Raw genomic sequence first — 22,564 nt, forward strand, 5'->3', positions numbered from 1 at the left:
TCAAGGTGAACTTAGACTGGAATAATTTCAGATCAGGCTACTAGTATAAGGCAAGGAATGCAGTCCACAATATGCACATAAAATTAATTGATTTGCTTATCAGAGAAGAGCAACTGATCATTCCTTGTATATATATCAAATAACAATAAGAGAAAAAAACCAAGTCTTTTACAGGAACTCAGCTCTGAGTGGTCTTCCAGGATGATGGATGTATTTAAATGATTTTTATGAATATATTTGTGATATGAGAGCCTGAAAATGCCCATCTAGTACTATCCTTAATGCTATGCTGCCTAAGTAGAAAAAGAGGCAAAAACTGAGTATATCCTGAATATATTTACTGAATATCTGGCCTGGCAAAATACATTTGGCTATAAAGTTAATTTTAGCTGGAAAAACTAAGAAGTCAGCGGTTTTGCAAGAATATGAAAAAACCTAGAGGGATACCTTATAAAATGAGGATTTTTCTGTTCACTGAATGTTTAAGATTAAGCCCTGGGACTGTTGTCCATTTGGAACTGGAATAAAACTGATATTTGTATGTTTTAATACAAACACAATTTGAGCCTTTCAATATTTTAGCATTGGGAACCAGATTGCATTGGATGGCATAGTTACTGCAGTGAAAGTGACTGTGATTGTCATAACAAATTAGATGGCAAGGGTGAAAATGGAACTGGTCCTCCAGTCAGTGTACTACTTTTATGATGCTTCCAGTATTTCCAGTGAAGCCAAGGAGTCTGATCCAGCCACAGTATTTTATGTCCAGTTCAGCAATGTGCAAAGATACTGTTCTCTCTCCAGTGACTAAGAGCGTATATCTTTGAGTCAGAGTATAAAGCTAAAAATGAAAGCAAATTATTGCTGCTTTTTATTTTATGTTTGTATTCAATATAGCTTGATTACTTGAAAGGAGTTGTAGCCAGCATATTGCAGTATGAAACAATATCATGAAAAATACATGTCTTTTAATGCAATGGGTGCACCAACAGTTTGTCACAGGCAAAATCTGCAGAATCAACACATAGACAAAATAAACAAGTCAAAACTTAAATTATCTAATACAGCATTGTATATTTTCAACAATCCATATTCTAATTTCATGCACATAAAGCAGCACTGTAAATTTTTTTGGTCCTGCTTTCATAACACTTTGTTTCCAAGGCCAGCTGTAGCACATTGTGATCCATCCTTTCTAACATCCATGACAAAACACACTATTATACTATTGCTGCTTTTCCTAAGCTATTAGAGGCTGCATCACTTTTAAAAAATAAGGCTGACAAGAATATAATAGAAAAAATGTTTTTACCATTACTGGTACACACTTTGTGTTTCTCAGCTAGGAAAAACAAAATGACATCACATTATCATTATATATGCTGCTGTCTCCCAGGATGTCCTTCAGGTGTTACGGAGCCCTACAATGAGCAAAAGCAAAATATTTCTTTTTAAAGCTAGCAGTCTATTCTATAGAATATATTTTCCTCTTTACAAGCCAGCTGGCAGTTCACTGGAAGAATACTTATTATAGATATATGCTGACAGCAAATTTTAGCTTTGATAGAACATGATGCTGGCTAAGTAGTCCTTCCAAATGTGTTAATTTTAGTTTCACTTCCTTTAAACTTCCTTTTCTTAGCTGACGTTATTTTTTTTTTAAATGTCATAGGTACTTGAGATACTAATAGAGATGGGTCAAATTCCACATCAAATTCATGAGAAAGCCAAATTCTTGAATTACACAAAGGTGAAATTGTTTTGTTTTATTCTTAATCATATCAATATAAAAAATTAGCACTGTGAGAGAACACTATTTTTAGAATTACAGTACATTTAACATAGCAATTGCTTGCTTTTCTGGTTTGCAAGTTGAAATTTATATGAGTATTACAGACATATTAAAAATTTGTTTATCTCAAATTAATACAAATATTTCCTATTTCTCAAGGACACAAAAATGCCTCTTTTTTAATATTACTGCCAAAGACGGAAAGGACAAAACCTAAAATCTTTGGCCACTTTTAAATTAAACCATCAGACCCTCAGCTAGTTAAAGTTAATATAGCTTTCTTGATGGCAACATTATCTTTTTTCCTTTTTCTTCAACTGATGAAATAGAGCAATTAAGTTGGAGTGATATTTTAGGAAGATGATTGCCTTCTTAACTCTTAACACTGCACAAAGGGCTGCCTGCCTGATAAAATCTCACAGTATAGTTTTATTTACATTTTAAGTCTAACTGCTTTTTTGCCTCTTGAATATTTTAAGTCAACTGTTGAACTTTCATTCTCCTTACCAGGATTTCTGACCCCTCAGTTTTCTTAGGATCATAAAGGAAAGACAGTCCTGTACTACACCAAAATGCTGTCACTCAGCAATATACCATTTCTGATCTAATGTAGAATAATTAAGGTAAGTCAGTCTATTACATTTTTTCTCATATGATGATTCAGGTAAGGCACATTTACACAAAATTTCAGCTATCAAGTATTAGTTTGCTAAATCCTGTAAAATATTTCTCCAGCTATTTCCCTCTATAAAATTTGAAACTAACTATAATTAGCTGATAATAGTTGTAAATTGCTGTATCCCCTCTCCTTGCCACTTTTTAATGCCTAGGACTCTGATCCATCACCAAAGAAAATATAAAAGCAGAAGTTAATAACATAACTGAACTTCTACTGTGCCTTTCATCCAAGATCCAGAATACTTTACAAATATTAATTAAGTTTCACAACACCCTTGTGTGACACCAAAGCATCAGTGCTGCCATCAAGATATCAGTAGATATTATTTCTTTCTTCATGCATAAAAACTTGGTTTTGGCTTAAGGCATTGGTTAAAAATGCCCTGAAGCATGCCAAATGAGGTATTCCTTTGCCATCCAAGAGCAAAACATCAGATGTAAAGCATATAAGCTACACCAACAAATGGTACCATTTTAATTCTGAAATCAATATTATCCACTCAATTCTTTGCTGAAAAATGTAAAATGGGCAAAAGAGTGGCTCCTTAGCATATACTTCTTGTGACTGTGTCAAATGCTTCATCAATTCTTTGCAATTAGACAATCCTGGAGTATAATTACTACCTTTGCTATATAGTGGATTTATTGTATGGGAACATACACTACAAACAACAACAACAACCACCAAAGCAACTACTTTTTCACCTCCAGAAACTGAATTCAGCTTTTCTGGAATAGGACTGGGCTTACTAAATTTGTTTGTAGCAGTCTATACTGGGGTACTCTAATTATTATTTATAATGGGATGAACTCTACTATAGATATTTATATACCTATATAGATACAGAAATCTCTATATCCAGTGAGGGTCAAGGGTGACAAGCAAGGCTTAAGTCTTCAGCCTTCACTGAAGACTTCTATGCTACATCAAATTAATTCCAGTTGTGCTTGCAAACAATATCTTGTTTGCAAGCATAACTACATTTAAAAGGCAAAACATTAACTAGTTATCCATTGCTAATCAGTAATGACATAGTAATAAAGTTACAGTAATATAATGAAACTGTATGAGTAATGTGATACTATTTTCCCTTCTAGAGTTCTGTGATACTTCCATCTACCTCCTTTTCTTGGTCCCTCATCTATCTCTTTTTCTGTCTTTCAATTTATGGCGGCTTTTGTTCTTATTTCAGAGTTTTCAGAATGCTTTTCTGACTCTTGTTTCATGCCTTGTGCCTTGTGGGGCAGCATCCAAATGAAACACATGCTGCAAAGCTTCAGTACTAATGCAGAATTCAAATTCTCTTTTCTATATTTGAGAGTCATGCTTTATGCAACTTTCAAAACTGTTCAGATTTATATGAAACAGAAAAGGAATTTTCAAGCTTGGATATTTTTCCAGAACTGATGCAAAATAACCCATTTCTAACATCAGTAGTTACAAGAAGTGACTAAAATGCAGCTGTTCTGGTGTGATTACTGTCACAACTGATGCTGGAATTCTGAGGCAAGCAAAAAGGAAAATACACAACACATGAAATTCATCACATTAACTTCAGACACCTGCACTGCACGTAGCTGCATTTGAGCTGGTTTAGCAGACTCCCTTTATAATCAATGAAGAAACTTAGAAGTTGTGATTCATTTTCTTCAAAGGAAGAGATGTGTCTATTACTCTTCATTGACTTTAACAGGAGTCCAGCCAAATAGCTCAGATAAAGACATCTACCCCACAAATGTGTGAAGTGGAACACATCCCTCCCACTGATACTGTTTGGGTATTTTATAGATAATTACATTGCCTCAGCAGCTATTCCACACTTTCAGAACACAGAGCAATATCCATACTGCCATAATGGTATCAGAAAAGTCCCACTATATCTTATCAGTTGAAAAAATTACAGGATAATGTTGTAAAGAATATATGACTCTGTATACCATCTTGATAGCTTAAACATCCTGTTTATTAAATTCTAAAGCACTCTTAAAGAGCACCTACTTTTTGGTCTCTGCAGGCCTGGCTTTCTCAGGTATTGCATGTCTAAAATGAATGCAAACACATTAATGTGTTTATAAACTTGTTCAAGGATTTAAGCAAATGCAGGCATATTGAAAACGAGTAAAAATCCCATTGTGCTGCTTCACTGTGCAAATATAATTCCTTGTAAATTATAAACCCCCAATCATCTCCTTATTTCAAGTTTATTTTCATTATTCCAATAATGTTGCACTCATCCTTGAAGTGAATGAAACTCCTTTTCACCTGTCTTACTATGCACAGTTTTAACATTCTGTATAGATTCTTTTTAACTATATTTTGTCTTCTTTGTCTACAGACTCTATTTCCAGCAATATTAAGTAGCTGATAGATTACTTTGGGATTTTAGGTGGTCCTCATTTTAAGTAACAGCCTTCACCTTTTTCCCAAAACACCCAATCACTGTCCTTTTATACCTGTTTTTTTTTTTTACAGAACTAGCTCTTAAATTCATCTAATCTCCTTGCAGTTCTATATTCAGATTTTGCACAAAACTTCAATACTGATTTTTTTTTTTTTTCCTCACTGCATATTCTCACTCTGCATGTCTGGCTATTTTGGATGCTGTGTCAAAGCTGCTGATCCTGGCAGCTAGAACTGTCCTTTGTAACTTATATTCATCAGGCTTACTCCAGGTTCAATCATTAAATACCAGGTAGGAACTCACAAACTGTTTTCTTTTTTTCCTCAGCTGCTAGTCTGGCAGAATATAAACTAACCCCATATCATGTACAAACTCCTGCAGTATTTTAAACTCCAACCTATGATGCTAGTTTCTTTTTCTGTGCATTGTATCTGCTTTATAAAATCTCTGAAGTATCACAGGTTGACAATAATAAAAAAATACCAAAATTTTTGCTTTGTCATCCCTCTTTATAAAATATTAAAACCCAAAAAATTATCATCAATTAAGAATAGAAATTGAAATAATTTTGAAACCCTTGAAAACTTTTGGTGGAGGGAAGAGGGTTTCTCCAAAATTCAATGTTGCTGTAGTCAAAATGACACAGAATGTGAAAAAATGTGTTTGTTTTTCAGATACTGTAGGTCTGAAGAGATTTTTTTTGTATACTTCAATTATAAAAACATTTAAAACATACAAACTTGTGCAATTTTTATTTTAATGAAGATGAGAAGTTCATTAACGAAGATAAATATTTCATTAGATGTTAAATAAAACAAAGAGATTTTTTGGCTTCTCTCAGCACAAAATTCCTTTGAAAGATTAATTAATACATGCAAATTATGCAAATTAGACCCATGCAAATATTTTATGAAGACAATTAAGGGAACCATTAATTACTGCTTTTTTTGCTTCAGTGAGATTCATTCATTTAATTTTAATTTCACTTTAACTGTTTTGATGTATAATCTTGCAGCTAAGAACTTTATCTTTCCTAGTGGGTCACTTAAACTTATAAATTTCATCAAGTGAGCAGCAACAGAAATCTGCAAAGATATTCTCTGGGCTATGTTTAGTATCAAGAGAAATTTTTGACACAATGCACTCCTAGAAACTGCAGAACTGGAAGGGAATGTGAGCTCATTCTTGGACAAGGTTCAACTGCTGGAAAAGCAATTAATTTGCTTTGGCTGTGCTAATATAGGGGAATTAGAAAGTGTGACACAAGACAAATAGAAATAATTAGTTCTCCAAAATGATGTTCTCATTAATATGGTTTGAACAGTAGAAATAAAAAACATTATTGTGGCATGTCTGCATTCTGTCCCTAGCCACAGGAGGTAGGAAAATGCAACATACAGCATTTTTTCACCTTTGTAGTTTGTGTGGCGGTGGTATTTATTTTCATTTTTTATTGTAGGTTTTAAGAAAGGCAAATTGTGGACCTGATCCTGTTATCTAAAACCTACTGTACTTGCATAAAGCATGAGGAATCCCTACACTTCTTCCTGTGAAAAGATGAAGCTATAAACATAAGTGACTATGCTTTTCACAACAATACACTCGAGTTCCTAAATTGAAACTTTTATTTTAATATCTTTCATTTAAATAACATTTCATTACATGCAATACCCAAGGTATAATGTGGTTTTTCTGCAGCTTAAGCTCCTTTAGTAAAAAGATTGCTCTAGCAAAGGAGTTATGATATCCTCTCCAAATCCGGTAACGTAATTTTCCTGTTCCATAATGTGAATATACACACACTCATTTTACAAGGTACAGAGAGGGGGATTTTCACTTGCTCTCCTTAACACTTACCCCAGCACAAAGCTGGTTTTCCACAAGCAGTGAAAATCACTAGCTGGCACTCTTTACAAAAACAGGCTGCTAGAAGGCTGTTAAGAACATCTGCTCACTTACACTCTGGATTTCTTAGCTTGTCGCAGGATTAAAGGTAATGGAAGACTATGAGTTAAAATATTAACTTCTCCCTCCCCTGCAGGTTTGCCAGGCTCCAGCTGAAGGCACCTCCCTCTTAAAGTGTTGCTGTCTACACACCTTTTATTTAGAATCAGATATTAAAGTGCAATGACTTGATATCATTTTTTTCTTATTTCAGTTAGGTGGAAAATCTTGAGCATCCAACAGAAATGGAGATTTTTCACTTTAAATACAAGGAGAGAAAATGTGGCCATGTGTTAACATTTTTCGAAAGCTGATTACCACAATTAACAAAATCCTTAAGTGCAACTACCACAGAGGTTTAGCAAAATTACCCAATAAAATGTCTAGAACTCACACTGTAATAATTCATTATAAAAATCCTAATGTCTTTAGGGACATACTGATAAAAAGTAAAAATCTATGACACCTTCCTACAACTACCTATTGCTTAACAACATGGATATAGTACGTCCATGTTCCTAATTTGCTAAGAATATGTCAAATATGTGGATGAATAAACACAATTCTTGCAAAATTTTGGGAAGTGCCTTCTTCCTTGACCATTAATTCTGTTGCTGGTCAGCTTGATTTTTTGAAACTTTTATTAAATATGTCTGCGTTATGATTTCTATATAAACAAATATTAGAACTAACACCTCATATCATACCTGGTAGATTCTAGACTAGCACTTCCTAAAAATCTTTTGGCACTCAAATCCTGTTCACCCTTTGTTGGGATCTTCTTATTTTCCCTCCACATTGAAACTTCTTTCTTAGTTTTACATTTCCTACTTCTTCCTCAACTTTCTATTTTAATTTCTGAGGGCTACGATCTTCCTCACATTGTCTCTCTCTGCATACTTTGTATCTGAGTAGTCTAATCCATAAACTGAATTTCAGTCACCATATCCATGTTGACAATTGACACAGCCCTTTGTACTCCAGGTCTGTTCCCTTCTGTCTGACATAAAACCTCAGTCTGCTTTTCTGATCCTCGGTGTGCATGTGTCGCTGCTCTGACAATCTTAGTTTGAGAAAACAGAGCTGTTAATCATTCACCCCTTCAGATTCCTCCTCATCTTCCCCACTACTACTACTCTTAGTCACTATGAACTATTCTTTTAATCTTGTCTGTCAGTAAAGTTCAAAATCAAGGTATCCTGTTTGTTTGTAACTTCTGACTCCTCATTACAACACAGTGTCTCAATTTATTCTCAAGAAAGTCTCTGCCCCTCATTCTCCTATCCCTCTTTCTAGCTATAAATTCACATGATGTTTCTCCTCATATCTCACCTACTAAAGTTTCTGTCTCGGTTGTATAAACAAATTTGTATGGCAAAAATATTTTCCTATTTTGCTTCTTTGAATTGTCACTCTCTTCTAATTCCTTCACTGGCTCTTCCCTTTTAACAAGTAGAAACACAGTACTTGAAAGCACTGCCTTACCCTTCACCTTGTGCATTACTCCTTATCAAAATGCTTCAAATTGGAATGATACTTCCAAATAAGCATCCTCACAGGGCTGTCCACAGTTAATACCCTCATGCAATGCTTACAAGATGAACTCACTACAGCCCTTTAGCTCTGAAGCCTGGATTTGCAGAAGAGTCTGACAGAAAGACCTGAGATCAAGAATGATGCCTGAATCCATAATGTGATGAGAATACAGGTTCATGGACATATATAACTTCCCATGTAAATCAAGAGCACTTACCAGCACAGTCACTAACATCTCATAGTCATCATCTCTTCTCAGTATTTGTGTAAAGTTTTAAGGAAAGTGGCATCATTTGCTTACATTCCTTCCATAACTTTAGTTTACCTGGTCACGAATGGGACAGTAATCTCAATTCTATTGTAGGGGACATAGGTAGGGATGATCACAACAAAAGATTTAATGAATACTTTTGCCCCACTGCTGGCAAAAGATCAGTTTACTTCTTAAAAGAAATGCATTAAAATGCTTTTTCACATAAAACACCGCTGCTGCCATAACACACTTGTGGACATATTTGCATTTGATGGCTCAGATTTAATTAAATGTTACATCTTCTTTGTGGTTTTGACTGAAACATTAAAAGGACAGTGTAATAATGCACACAGGCTTTCAGCTCCTGAAACACAAAAAGCTCGTACTGGTTGATTTCTACTTCTGTGAGTAAAGGTATAGCAGATATTGAGCTTGTGTGTACACAAGAAAGCTGAAGAAAAAAAAGTTCAGTGCAGCTTTGGGTTAGGAAGCTGGTAGATCCTACACTAATTAAATAATCCATTCTCTACTACTGTAGCTTCAAACCTTTGAAATGTCTTTATGCAAGGTGTTTTAACCAAACCGGTTATATTTATGTAGAAGTACCAGAATCTAGAATTTATGTCAGCTCATTTTTACAAAAGATGAATACACAGGGTAAGCTTGGTATATGGCTACCACTCATACAAAATCAAGTAATAATCAAATAATGGTAGGCAGCATATGTTATGGTATTTTCAAAGCTTTGTCTAACAAAGAAAAGACTTGAAAACACTTAGACCAGGTGTACTTGGTCATTACCCTGATATTCACAGAGGTTAGCCATCACTCTGAGCAAGTGCAGAGCAGGCACAGATGATGTGCTCCATGTATTCTGCTAGCAGGGAGTTTTGGGACATAAATCCTGTCACTGATATTCAAGTTGGTAAATTCCATCTAGTTTTCCATATGTCTGTACAATGAGAAAGCATGACAGAATATATAAAAGGGAGGGCAAAACATGAAGGGCAGAATAAAATCTTGAGCTCTTGCAAGATTTAGGCTCAGTCTCTGTTATACCACAGATTTCTGATACATCCATGATCAAGCTCTCTAGCCCCTCTATATATAAAGATAATTGCTTTGTTCTGCATCACAGGAGTATTTCCTGATGTGAAGACTAAATCCATTAAAGACTGCAAAGTTGTTCAGATATTACAATGAAAAAATTTCTAGTAGGTTTCCAGTTACTCCTGGCATAGCTCAAAACAATTTATCTGAGACAGCCACAAGGCTGCAAATTGGAATCAGTAGCACAAATAAAAAGTATCTATTTACTAAAACTTAAATTCATGCAGAAACATTATAATAGTTTAAGTTTCCTCTGAAAATAAATAACCAAAATTTAACAAACTAATTTTGGACTAGCTAATTTTTTAGATTTAAAAAATTAGTGTTTTCCCATGCATAATCTGTCCTTAAACAGTTTCTCAGAACTATTATGCACAAACAAGCTTTCCTTCAGCTTGATGCTTAATTTTATTTTATTTCAATATACTTATTTACACTAGCAGTTGAAAAGAATGACACACTCTTAATAAATACTTTCTGTTGAATGTCTGCTAAAGACCAACTTTGCTTCTTTACCTATTTTTAAAATATGATTACTCTTCCAGGCTTCATGGCTAGAATGAATTGCTTGTTTCAAATCAAAAAGAAAAAGTAGGTAGCTATGAAAAGATTTTAATATTGAATGTACAGATAGAAGTCAAAGATGTTCCAAAGAACAGAGAAAGTATGAGAATATGCTAATACACATTAGCAAAGTTCAGGGCTGCCATATCCAGGACCGTTTATCTATTTGGCCAAAGAGCTGATTTTGAGTCATACATGGTAAATATTATCAGATCCTTTTGAAAGTCAGTCAGTTTGGGATTCTTTAGAAATAATTAAAAAAATATCCACAACTTTTTCTCCCTACTTGTTTTTTTCCTATCTCAGTCAAATGCTATGTTAAATATAAGCTAGTCCACAAATAACAGGGGAGCAAGACGTAGAGAAATTATCTCATGAATGTTTGTGTGTAAAAATGAGAGGAGTGGCATAGGCCTTTCCTTTAGAATTAACACAGTGATAAATATATTTTTATTCAATATATACAATAAACTATGAATTTCCACTTAATATAACCCAAGTGTAGAATGTTGTATGTTCAAAGGCATTCTAAATGAGCAAAAGGGGTTTAGTTCAACATCTGCTATGATTTGAGTCAGACTTCCACATCCTGTAAGGCTGCTTCCAGCTGCTTCAGAAAGGCCTGGATCTTCTGGAAGCATGATGCAAATCTCACAGATGCACTGCAGCGCCTCAAATAGCACAAGTCATCCACTTGTAGACTAGCAAATAACTTTTAAAATAGTGTGAGAATTAATGTTAAGATAAGAATATCTTAACTTCTCTCTGAAAACCTCATTTCAGAGTTACAGATGTGCAGGGATAAGATAGAAAATTGATTATGACCTGCCTTGGTAAATTAGCTCACATGGCTTGCTTAGAAATTTTTTCTTCTTTGATGCAGATGGTGGTTGATAGTCAAAAAAAGCCACTGAATAGGATGGTGACCATTCATATTTAATGGTTTAAGTTTTACTGAACTTGAAATACAAGATTTGAAATCTAATCTGGACTGGATGCTTCCTTTTACCTACTCAAGCTGTAGCAACTTTCAGGAAGGACATATGGATTTCCCTGTCTAATAGATTCCCTCCTATGTGAGCTAAATGGATAAAGTAACTTCCTGGCTACTAGTCTACATTACTAGTTCTCCAAAGCACAGTACTTTCAGAGGAACTGAAAAATATTACTGTTATTTTGGTGTAAGGGTTGTCTCCCTCATTCTTCACAGAAGTCACAGGGGGAAGTGCATTTATTAGAAAAATCCCAAATCATTAAATATTTTAACATCTGTTGATGGTGAGGTCTTAAGGATTTAATAGAAGAATGCAACACTAATACTGAAAGATGAAATTCCTTTATGTGGGTATAATACACAAACATCAGGAAATTTTTAATCTTTATAGAGCTTAAAAAACTAATGCCAAGAAACAATCCTCTTTATGACATATCTTAACATGACATGATGCGATGTTACTTTCCAGCACTTGTCTACGATGTAGTAAATGTGGTGGAGGGAAAAAAACGTAAGAAAGAGAAAAAGAGACAACTCTCTACACACTGTATAAGCAAATACTGATAAGCAGCTTACAGCCAGCAGGTCTAGCTCCTCAACCAGCCTCAGAGCATTCAGCATTATAGTTCAGCTGTGAATGAATTAGAAATCCACTTTATTTATACCTGTTTCATGGTAGGCTATAAAAATACTGTTTGACTGAAACATGTTGTTTTAATGTTGTTTTAATCAATTTTTCATCCTGGTTTAAAAAAAAATCAAGCCTTTTAGTTCTTTCTCTAAAAGAGAAAATGTTATTTATTTTTTAGCTGATGAGACTATGTTAGAAATATATATTCTACCTGTCTGATCAGGTTTCAGTCACCTTCTGAGGGAGAAGATGAAGGGAACAGAGTACTTCTGGGAAACAAAAATACCTAGGACGGTGCCTTGCAGTGCCCATCCTTCCCAGGTAGCAAGACAACAGGGGTGACCCCAGAAGTCTATTAGGTAAGAATTCATCCATCCTATCCTTCCCTCTTTCAATAAGATGAACATGTAGGATGAATGAAAATGAAAGTCAAAACAATTCTATATAAAGCCTCTGGAGCACAATGTGGGGTCTTTTTAATATTCATATTGTCTTGAATTTCCCCACTTGACTCTGTTCATGCTTAGTCATTAATTTTACATACAGTTTCTTTAAAAGTGAACTGAAGCACCATGTTGCTAGAAGATCTGATTGATTAACCATTCATCTCAGTAGAAAAGTCAGGAACATATCAGATTTCCATCACCTCCATATATATACAGCTATAAAATGAGACACAAATTGCAATAGATAGCAATTTCAAATAAAAAGTGAAAAATTTTATGTAAGAGTATATGTTGAATGAGAGAGTTGAATAAGAGTGCTTTGCAACTTATATTCACTCTGTGCCTTTCCTTTGCTTTTTGGTTAATAGCTAATAGGATTATGTACCTCGAAGTTTAAAGGTGTAGCTAACAATGACCTATGAACACTATGAAACAATTGTCTATTTATAGGTTACTGCCTGCAATCAATATCACCTTCTGTTTAAGTTAATCAATGTTGTCTTTAATTGATTAGCTTGGGTTGAAAACCTGCCAAAGTGCTGACTCCTGGGCAGGTGGATAGGGAACTTACTTATTGCTGTTTGGTTTCCATGCATTGTAAGATAATTTCAGTATTTATCCATGGTCAGTGAAATATGAAACAAAGTAAATCTTTAACGTCTGTTTCCTCATCAAGTATTCCAGCATCAACAGTAAAATACAGATAAATTAGCAAGAGATGTTTTAATGTCTACTATAGAATCTAGGTTTAAAAGCTAAACTATATTGGATAGTCTGTCAAGCCAAAAAAAAAATCAGTAAAGCAAGTGTCTTTAAAACTTGCGAGCTGGTAAAGCTAGTAAGGCTTAGGGGAAATAAAATAAAATGTTTAAATTAGTGTGCATAGAGAGAGACAAGCTCTTTCTAAAATGTATAAAAATTAAGAGAACCTATTTTCAGAGATGTATCTTCTGCAACAGTAATGAAATTCAAGGTGGTGCACACAGATTAATGTTGTTATTTATTATTATGTATATAATTTCATTGAAGTGAATAGCACTGTTCACATGAATAATAAGTGCATGACCCTGACATTAATACAAGGTGTTACACAGTGAAGTCAAAAAGCAGCTGAAGTTTAAGGCACTAATCAAAAGGAAAATGAAGCATTATGTGTTACTGCAAATAAGAACAGTGTTGAACCAGCAAATATTTTATGAAGACTGAACAAAAATAAAATAGAATCAGGTGGACTATCCAAAGGGAGTTAGTAAGGCAGCTCCACTAAATGTCACTGTGGGTTAGACACCAATATTTTAACGGTGTCTCACCATCAAGACCATCACTATGTCTGAAAAAAAATTTTCTTTTGAGCATAAGAAAGACAAAAGAGAAGAGCAATGCAGAAAACACACTATCCTTTAGCTTCTATAATTGAACAGTGCATGTGCATACGTTTTCACCAACGCATCAATTTGTTTGACAAACTCTGGCATGCAGAGAAGAATCAATAACAAAGCAGCAGAGATCACTCCCCAGTGGGTCACTACAATGGCTTCACTCCATTCTGTTGTCTTTCCCACGTTTCTGTTACCTCAAATCCCTACTCTTACCTAGAGAGGTGCTAGAATAACCCAAAGGAGAACAGTCACATTACAAAGACAGTCTTTTCTTATGCCTGCAGTTAACCAAAACTGTAAAGACTGAAATCAGTTGTCTTACTGATCTTTAGAAATCTTAAAAATGGAAAACTTAATGAAGAAACCTGAAAATCAGACAGGTAAAAAAGAAAAATGCAAAATCTATCTGTCAGATTGCTGAAAGTCACATTTTCACAAGACATGTTATTTCACATTGGCAGACCTTCAAAGTGCTTCTTGACTCCTAAGCTGAATAAAAGAATTTTTATTGGCAAATTAAATGGAAATTATTAGGTTCTTTGCTTGTTTGTTTTTGTTTTTTTTAAATTTCTTTTTTGTTTTGTTGTGGGGTTTTTTTTGTTTTTTTTTTTTAAATGGGCCTAATGGAATAACAGGCTAAGTGGCCTAAAAATCACAGAAATGTTCATCTCCAACAAGTCAGTCCACTGTTTTGTCATTGCTGCTTCACAGAACCTTTCTATATTTCTATGGGTCTAGAATAGTCAGCTGTTTGTTTCCATAAACAGCCTAGCTAAGTAGCAGATGTTTCCTTGGGCAGTTATTCAACATATCTAGAAAAAAAAATCCCTTTGCCTTCCAGGCTTCTGACAGCTTTGTTTCCAGCTCCTGACTTCTTTTCCCTGCTGAAATGTTCAACCTTTATAGCAGGCCTGTACAACAGGTGGGCTGTGGGTCTCTTGCAGTTTGAAAAACCATTTGTTTGGCCCTTCAGCTGCTGAGAAGCATCATGTACTGTTTGATTTGCCCAGCTGCCAAGAGGCAGCAACAAGATGTCCAGCAGAAAATGCATATCTCCTGGCTTGTCACTGATCCCTCAGAATGCACGTGCCTCCTAGTCAGCCAGCAGCCACACGGCTCCAGATCATAGACACACATTGCCTTGCAGGTCAAGGAAGTGACATATTAAGAAATACTTGGGATATTCAGAAGCAGTACTTGGCAGGGGAGGAGGTGAAACAGAGGTGGAAGGAAAATGAGAAAGCAACAATAGAGGGGAAGCTGAAACAGAGTTGAAATGGGTCGACAGAGAAGAAGGAATGTCACACGCGCAAATGAAAATGTATTTTCATTCTGCAAATGACCTGATACATTCCTTTGAGAATTCTGGCTCTATACTAGACCCAAACACCTTTCTGCTAGAAGTCCCATGCAATAATAAAGGAGTAACAACAAATCCATAGTACTTACTAAGTGGTGATAAAACCAGAATAACTGATAAGCAAGTGTCAATTAAATAAAAACGCAAAATTTAAAAGTTGATACACATAGAGAGACATTTAGCAGTTCCAAGAGTTTTAATAAGGTAAAAAAAAGGCAAGAAAAATCTTGGTAAAATGTACAAAGAATTAGGTGCTTTCCTTAAGTTTAATCAATTAATACTTAAGAGAACATATGGCCATTGTTTTACATGGCATTATACAGATGGATGATCTCGTCCTTAGGCAGCTATGGATGCAAATGGAATTGCTTTGATAAAGGGGGATGTGGAAAGGAACAGACAGAAATGCAGAGATAGGAGATAGAAGCTCTAAGGGAAAGATGCAGTCCTTGAAAGGACTCTAAAGATAAAGGAAATGTACTTAGGACTGGTCATCACAGTAAATATCATGCAGAAAATAAATGAAGAAAAGACTAAAGAGAAGACATCTTAGTTAAATGTGCTGCAAAGAATAGTGATGTCTCTGGAAAAGAAATACATGTTTTGTCGTTTGAGGATATTGAAAACTACTTTTAAAAAATCATTAGTTAATTTGAGAGTAGCCATGCACTGGCAAATGTATCATCTCTATGATCAGCAGCCAACAGTAATCTTCTCTAAGTCTACAAACATTAACTCATAAAAATACTCAAGATTTACAGAAATTAGGACAAGTCTGATGTGATCGAAATTGGAAATTAGGACAGAAAATGTGACTGGGGGAGTAACTGAGACTGGCTAAATACATACATAGAAACAAAGAAACCAGGGCACTGGAAGGAACTGAGAAATAAAGTACTAAAAATGATTGGCTGACAATAACTGAGACTGAAGTTGGGGGACCGAATTATTTACATTAATAGACAAGAACAGAACCCAGTGGTTGAGAATACAAGGAAAGAGGGGAGACAGAACACAGATAGGGCAAGAAAGTTAAGCAAAGTCATATGAGGTTTCTTAGAAGGAAAAGTTGTGGTGAGTAACTGGACATGTGGCATACAGATAGAATGTTATGAGTCAGTACCGAGACATCTGCATCTTGATTAACAAGAATATTAGGCAGAAGAAGTCAAAACTTTGGGGGCTGAAATTATGACTGGATATAAAAAGAAACTTGCTTTGAAAGGTGTGAGGAAAAAAGGATCAAGAAAGAAATTAGAAAATTTGGAAGTTGTTATTAACGTTGATAGAAAACCGAGAGATGAGGGAGAGCCAAGAAAAAGAAAGCTTGATGGAGACACTGTTAGAGGTGATACAGGTTGCAAGGAAAATGAAAGGAAGATTCTGTGCCCAAGAGCACAAAATATATCCCAAAATTGTCTTTATCTCAGCAAGTATTTGTAAAGCTGCCATAGCAAAATGGTCATTCCTTAGGCCACACTGCTCATATTATGGTGTCACAGTTTATCAGTTGCTTGGTTAGCTTTATCATTGTGAATTTTAAAATTCAATTCCATATGGTTTTCAGATGTTGTCTCACAGTGAAACTTCTGACTTTGTAGTTTACTTGTTAAGAAGACAACCCTAGGAGATGGTTACCTAGGACATTAGTGAAGCAAAGCCCACAGCTGTTAGGAAATTCCATAATTAAGATTTAATATATGGAAAAAATTTATATAATAATTTACGACTATTCTGTAAAGCATGATGTCTAATTATGGAAATATTATACATAAACCAAGTATTATAAAAAGCATTACAAGACACACTGACCACTGAAGATAAAGAAAATATTGGATAGATATCCCTTTATTCACCTATATTTTTGTCCCCTGCACTGAATGAGACAAGGTACTGTGAAAAATACAGTATCTAATCATATAATTAAAGATTGTATCACGACACAAACACAGACAGTTGAACAAAGGGGCGGAAGACAACCTTAATTCTACCATTTCCTAATTTTGGAATGTTTGACTTCACAGCCTTGATAATGGCCTTTTCCAATAAAGGTTTTGATCTCATAAAAAATATCATCACATATTTCCACACACTTTTGTCCAAGATTTATGTATCAGAAACAGAACTGTGTGCAGAAGCTTCATAGAACCACCAAAAGTTCCTTTTCATTGTGGAAGTCCTTCAGATACCCATCTTTCAAACACAAATATAACAAGCAAGAATCAAAGACTATCAGTTGCTGAGATTATTATGTGGATTTTGCTTGTTGAAAAATAGATTAGGCAAGTTTCAAACCAATGCAGAAACAATTTAGGTTAGGTTTCAGGGCAAAAGACTAAAGATGTATATAAGCAATTTTTAATAATGCGGAGGGCAACTGCAGGGCAGCTTTCCCCTATTATTTGGGCAGCAAAATGCACACTTGCAATAGGCAAATTTAAATTATAATTTCTTTCTTGTTCTTGTTCAGTAGCCTGCAAAAGAACCTCATACATGACCAGTGTGCTGAGTTGCTGTTATTTTCTTTCTCTATTCCTGGATCTGTTCAACATCTTTATTTCCTGCCTTGTCCTTTCTAGGAGGGGAAAAAGAGAGATGGCCCTGGAAGGTTTTGTGAGCATGGCAGCTGAGTGGGTCTTTTTCTTACACCAGGAAGGTATAAACTGAAACCACTTAGCATTACACTTAACTGAACTGTTAATATGAGCCTAGAGAAGAAGTGGAGAACTAAAGAAAGGGAAGATGTCAGTGGGAAAGGGCTTGGAAAGGTTAAGTTCATTTTGCTTGGGGACAAGGAGAGTAGATAACAGACACATTTGAAGAAAGGCTGATAATGTGCTACAAGAAAAAAAAAATACTTGCAGCAGAGTAAGGAACTGAGGTGTGAAAATTTGACCAATGGACAAGGAGGATAAATTTTCTGCTAGAGGAGAATGCATAACTGAGGAAAAAACTGACTGAGAGTGAGCAGGATGGAAGAACTTTGAGAACACAGAAAATGCAAAGGGCCTCTTGCAACAAAAAAAAAAACATTCAGGGTAAAAAAAATAGAAAGAACTGAGAATTCAGGGAACTGAGCAGGGTAAGAAGACTTAGGAGAAAAAGATTGAGCTGATTTCAGGAGGAGCTGGAATGACAGCATGCAGAAGTTGGAAATTATTTGGAAGAAAGTAGAAAAGGTACAAGCTGAGACAATTGCTAGTAAATTTGAAATAAATGGAAAAGACAAAAAATAGCAACATGAATGAAGGAAAATTTGATTAATCTTCCTCTTCTTACCAAAAACAGCTTTGGGACAACAGCACAAAACCATTTGTGAGCAATTTGGGAAAAGGAACACATTACGGGAATGTGACAAGGAAAGAATAGTCAATGGTGAAGATGGTGCAGAACTAGAATACTTTTAGAGGATTTTAGATAATGTGTGCGACTGGTGTTTAAATGGAATGAAAATGAAGTTACAGGACTTGGGAGGGAAACTACTGGGAGATAGAAAATTGCAAATGTGGGATATATAGAGGAAAAGAAAACATAATAATGTAGGCAGGCAAATACCTGGAAAGTATTGAGAAGAATGGAGAGCAGATGGAGAAGAAAATTCAGTGGAAATAAGAAAGTAAAAGTGGCAATAAATGTCATTGTTCTAGTGCTTAGTAAGAGGTCTGTTAACAAAACAGTATATAAAAGTCAAACATTATCTTTGTATGGTACCTTTTTGTGTGGGATGAGGGGGTCTTGGGAAACCGGATTGGGAGCTAGGCATAGGCATCTAGTGAACCTACAATATGTATGGAGAAGAGGATAATCTGCTTTATTATTATTTAAAACAGAAGCAAAGAAAACATTTAAAACCAGTGTCTTCACCAGTCCCTAATAGCTTAGTATCTCTTTCTATCACTCAAAAGAATACATAAGTACATCCGAGACCCAAATTTGAATTATTTATTATGACTATTTGTTAACATTTTATGGATATTGCAGCAAACTGTTATCTACAAAGTATTTAAAAAACTCAAACACAACCCTAAAATACCCTGCATTGCTTCTTTTTTTATTCTTGTATTCAAATTCCTTTTTATTATTGCTTCCATTTTACAAAAGACTTTACATGCGCTAAAAGTGAATCTAAATGAGTGCTACAAGACGAAAAAATAGAACAGAACATACCCCCTTATTGACAAATGCAATTATCTTCTATGCTTAAATTAGTTCTATTCCTTACTCTTCAAAGTGATACTTAAAAATAGCAACATTAGATATAACTTCAAGTTGACAAGTATCTATTTATTTATAATAGTAAACAGAATCTTTAGTTTTAATTATTATTTTTTTGCATAATTTTTTCTTAAATGCTGAAATTACACTTTGTATTTCAATTATATCACTTCCCTACAGAGCACTGAAGCTTTCCTACCTTTGTTTGCTTAGTTATGAAACTACATAGCATGCTCAACACAGTAAATTGAAAAATGATTGTGGATAAAAAGATTATTACCCCAGGCATGCTTAGATACTGAGACACTAATATATTTTTGAGAGGAATAAGAAAGTATTACCCTAGTAAGAATTTTTTCCTCAGAACCTGAAAGATTCAATAGGTGGTATTATATGTTTAATTATGGAATATACTGTATATGGAATAACAGAATATAATACATATTTGTATATGATATTTCTTCTATAGTGCATACCAAAGTATACTCAATATCATTTATAAATAAAATGTAAGGACACAATTGAAATTTTGTATAATTGTGACAATATGGTCTTTGTTGCCCCAAACCAAATCTAACAAAGTACTGGAAAACGTTTCAACCACTGGAAAGCTTTTGTAGAGTTTTGCAGATAAAGGGCCCCACCTGTACTGAGCATGCTTTATTCCAGTGCTTCAGGAATGAAGTGGTTCTTTCCCTGCAATTCTTTCTCCTCACTCCTGCCTACAATTGTCATGCTAAATACTGAAATTGGAACGGAACCCTCTCAGTGCTTCCCTCCCTGATATCCAGGCAGGTACACGAAAAGAAAAGGAACAGAAATGCACTGAAACAAGTAGGGAATGTGAGCCTGACCAGGGAGACAGGGGAAGCAGACACTACAGATAGAGATGGGTTTGCAACAGGAAAGGCTGGTAACAGGAAATGTCAATGCAGCTCTTGAAATGACTGGGTAAGGGGAGGAGGCAACAGGAAGGGTCAGACAGAGCCAGGGGGTCATGAAGAGAGAAAGAGCTTGTAATTAAGGGAATAATAAGGGTGGCACGAAACTGAGTTCAGAAGAGAATGATGGAAGAATGTGAAGTTGGGGAAAAAAGAAGAGTAATGCAATGTAGAGCAAGGAAAAGTGTTACATTAGCAAAAGGTGGGATTGGAGGGAGGAGGAAGAAAGAAAAAGGAACTGGTACAGATACACAGGGATACATAGCAAGGGGGACACAGAAAAGGGAGTTTATGGTGAAAGGAAATCCTCCTTCCAATATTGGAAATGAACACAAAGAGTCCTGACATTTGGCATGACTTGCCTGCTATTAACTGTTTCTTAAACTATTTCTGAAACTTGTCACCCTATAATGACTTATTTACATTGACAATATGTTCCTACAGTTACATTTGTGTTGTAGGGTTACATATTGCACTAGATCTGAAAGTCCTGAACTGCTCTATGATAATTGAGCTGAATACATTCAACTGAAAGACTTGAAAACTGTATTGCTGCTTCTTTCCTTTTCCTTAAAAAACCCTCTGCTTTGGTTATATGTTGAGAGAACAAAGTAGACACAGGAAATGTCAGAATTAAGGTGCCTTTGCAATATGATTCAATATCACAATCAGAGAATATCACGGTCCAGTCTTGAACTAAATAATCATCTGAGGATTTTAGTTTTGTTTTTAATGTGTATCACCTGGGACGAGGGAATCAAGGCAAAGTCGTTACTAGGAATGTCTCCTGCACATCCTTGATTTCACTTATTGCAAAAATGGAAATATATGAAATGAGCAGAGGATAGCTGAGAAAGAATGCATAGTCATTGTTCAAAAGCTGAAGTGTTATTCCTATATAGTTTGGGATAAATCCTTTAGAAGACATGCTCTCAAATTTGTGTTGCTCATATTATAAATATCCAACTTTATATTTCAGCCTATGAGCAAGACCAAATTCAACAGGAACAGTGATTTGATTACACCTGCATGCTTCTGCCAAAAATGCAAATTATTCTGAAAAATTAGGTCCTTGATACTTGACAGTTAAGCAATATGTCATCTTAATCTGTATTTGACTCTGTTTCCCAGCTATCAAATTGGAATACTCCAAATTTCACTTCCTTGCAAGAATGTTCTGAAGATGGAGCAATTAATATTTGTAATGAGAACAAGTACTGCACCGACCAGTGCAGCAACATGGCCTCCCAAGAAATTAGAAATCTGTTTTAGCATCCAAAGAAGTAACAAAATGTCTGGATTAAACCAAATTGAAATAATGGCTGAATTCTTACTAAATTAATTATATCAAAGGGTGCTTTGAATAATGTGCATGTTTTATGGGAAGGAAGGCAGGATTCTGGGGTAACAGACCTCATAACATGCATTCACTTTCCAGGCAACATTTAATCTGGCATATTCCAACTTCTGTGTTATTGACTCTGCAGACATAACTTGCTTTAAATGTCTTTGTTTATATATGTGTGTTTGTCTTTCATAAGAACTTATTGCATCTTTGGTATTTGTTTATGTGTTCAATCCGTTAAAAGCTTCTTGACTTTTTTATTTTGTTGTTACAGCCTCCTTGTGGCACACCAGTAACAACTCCTTGGAAGTTAGGAAATGTGATTAAATAACACACAGAAGATGTCAAATGATACTGTTAGGATGATTGACTTCAAAATGCAAAATAAAGGCAATTGAGTGTGATTACTGGAGCTAATCCTTTTAGGCTTGCCTCTGAAAAATGCACCTTCATTTACCATTGAAAACAATTGCCATTTTTATTGCCTAGTATTCATGTAGGTAGATTTAGCCTGTTGATAAGAACAGATATTATAACATAAATGCTATCTTCAAAATTTGCTCTTTACTAATATCTTGATGTTTGCAATGTATATATACATTTAGATTCACAGGGGAAGTAACACGGCTCTCTTTAGTATTTCATGTATAATTTACTCAGCAGATTTGTTTTATTAAAATGTAAATAATGGGATGTGGTAAATGAAAATTCCAAGATGGGAATAAACAGCTTATTTATTGTTAATGCTCAGAGTAGCTTATTGAAACACACCTTTCAGTAACTGCCACTGACTATTAGCTATGAAATTCTCATCATGCCTTGAATGTTACCCATTAGGCTTAGCCATTTGTACAGTTAAAAGGCTCAAGATGTTTCAAATATACCTTTAAAAACATTATTAACTCAAATCAAACTACACATATTCACCAAAACTGCATTCAGCATGTCTGAGATTCAAACCAATACTGCTTCAA

General features: G+C 35.0%; 1 protein-coding gene across 6 annotated transcripts in view; it reads right to left on the bottom strand.

The window, feature by feature from the left end:
* Positions 1-22,564, bottom strand: part of DACH1 (dachshund family transcription factor 1) — a 353,632-nt gene that overhangs the window by 13,320 nt on the left and 317,748 nt on the right. For 2 of the 6 annotated variants that reach the window (XM_059839130.1, XM_059839127.1), the window contains one exon: positions 18,801-18,867. The exons of the other annotated variants lie outside the window; for them this stretch is intronic. In XM_059839130.1, coding sequence (XP_059695113.1) covers positions 18,845-18,867 — 23 coding nt within the window. In that variant the 3' untranslated portion in view covers positions 18,801-18,844. The remainder of the gene's footprint in view (positions 1-18,800; positions 18,868-22,564) is intronic. 6 annotated transcript variants of the gene reach the window in all.

Source organism: Haemorhous mexicanus, chromosome 2 (genome assembly GCF_027477595.1).
Source record: "Haemorhous mexicanus isolate bHaeMex1 chromosome 2, bHaeMex1.pri, whole genome shotgun sequence".
Taxonomy (NCBI): Eukaryota; Metazoa; Chordata; class Aves; order Passeriformes; family Fringillidae; genus Haemorhous; species Haemorhous mexicanus.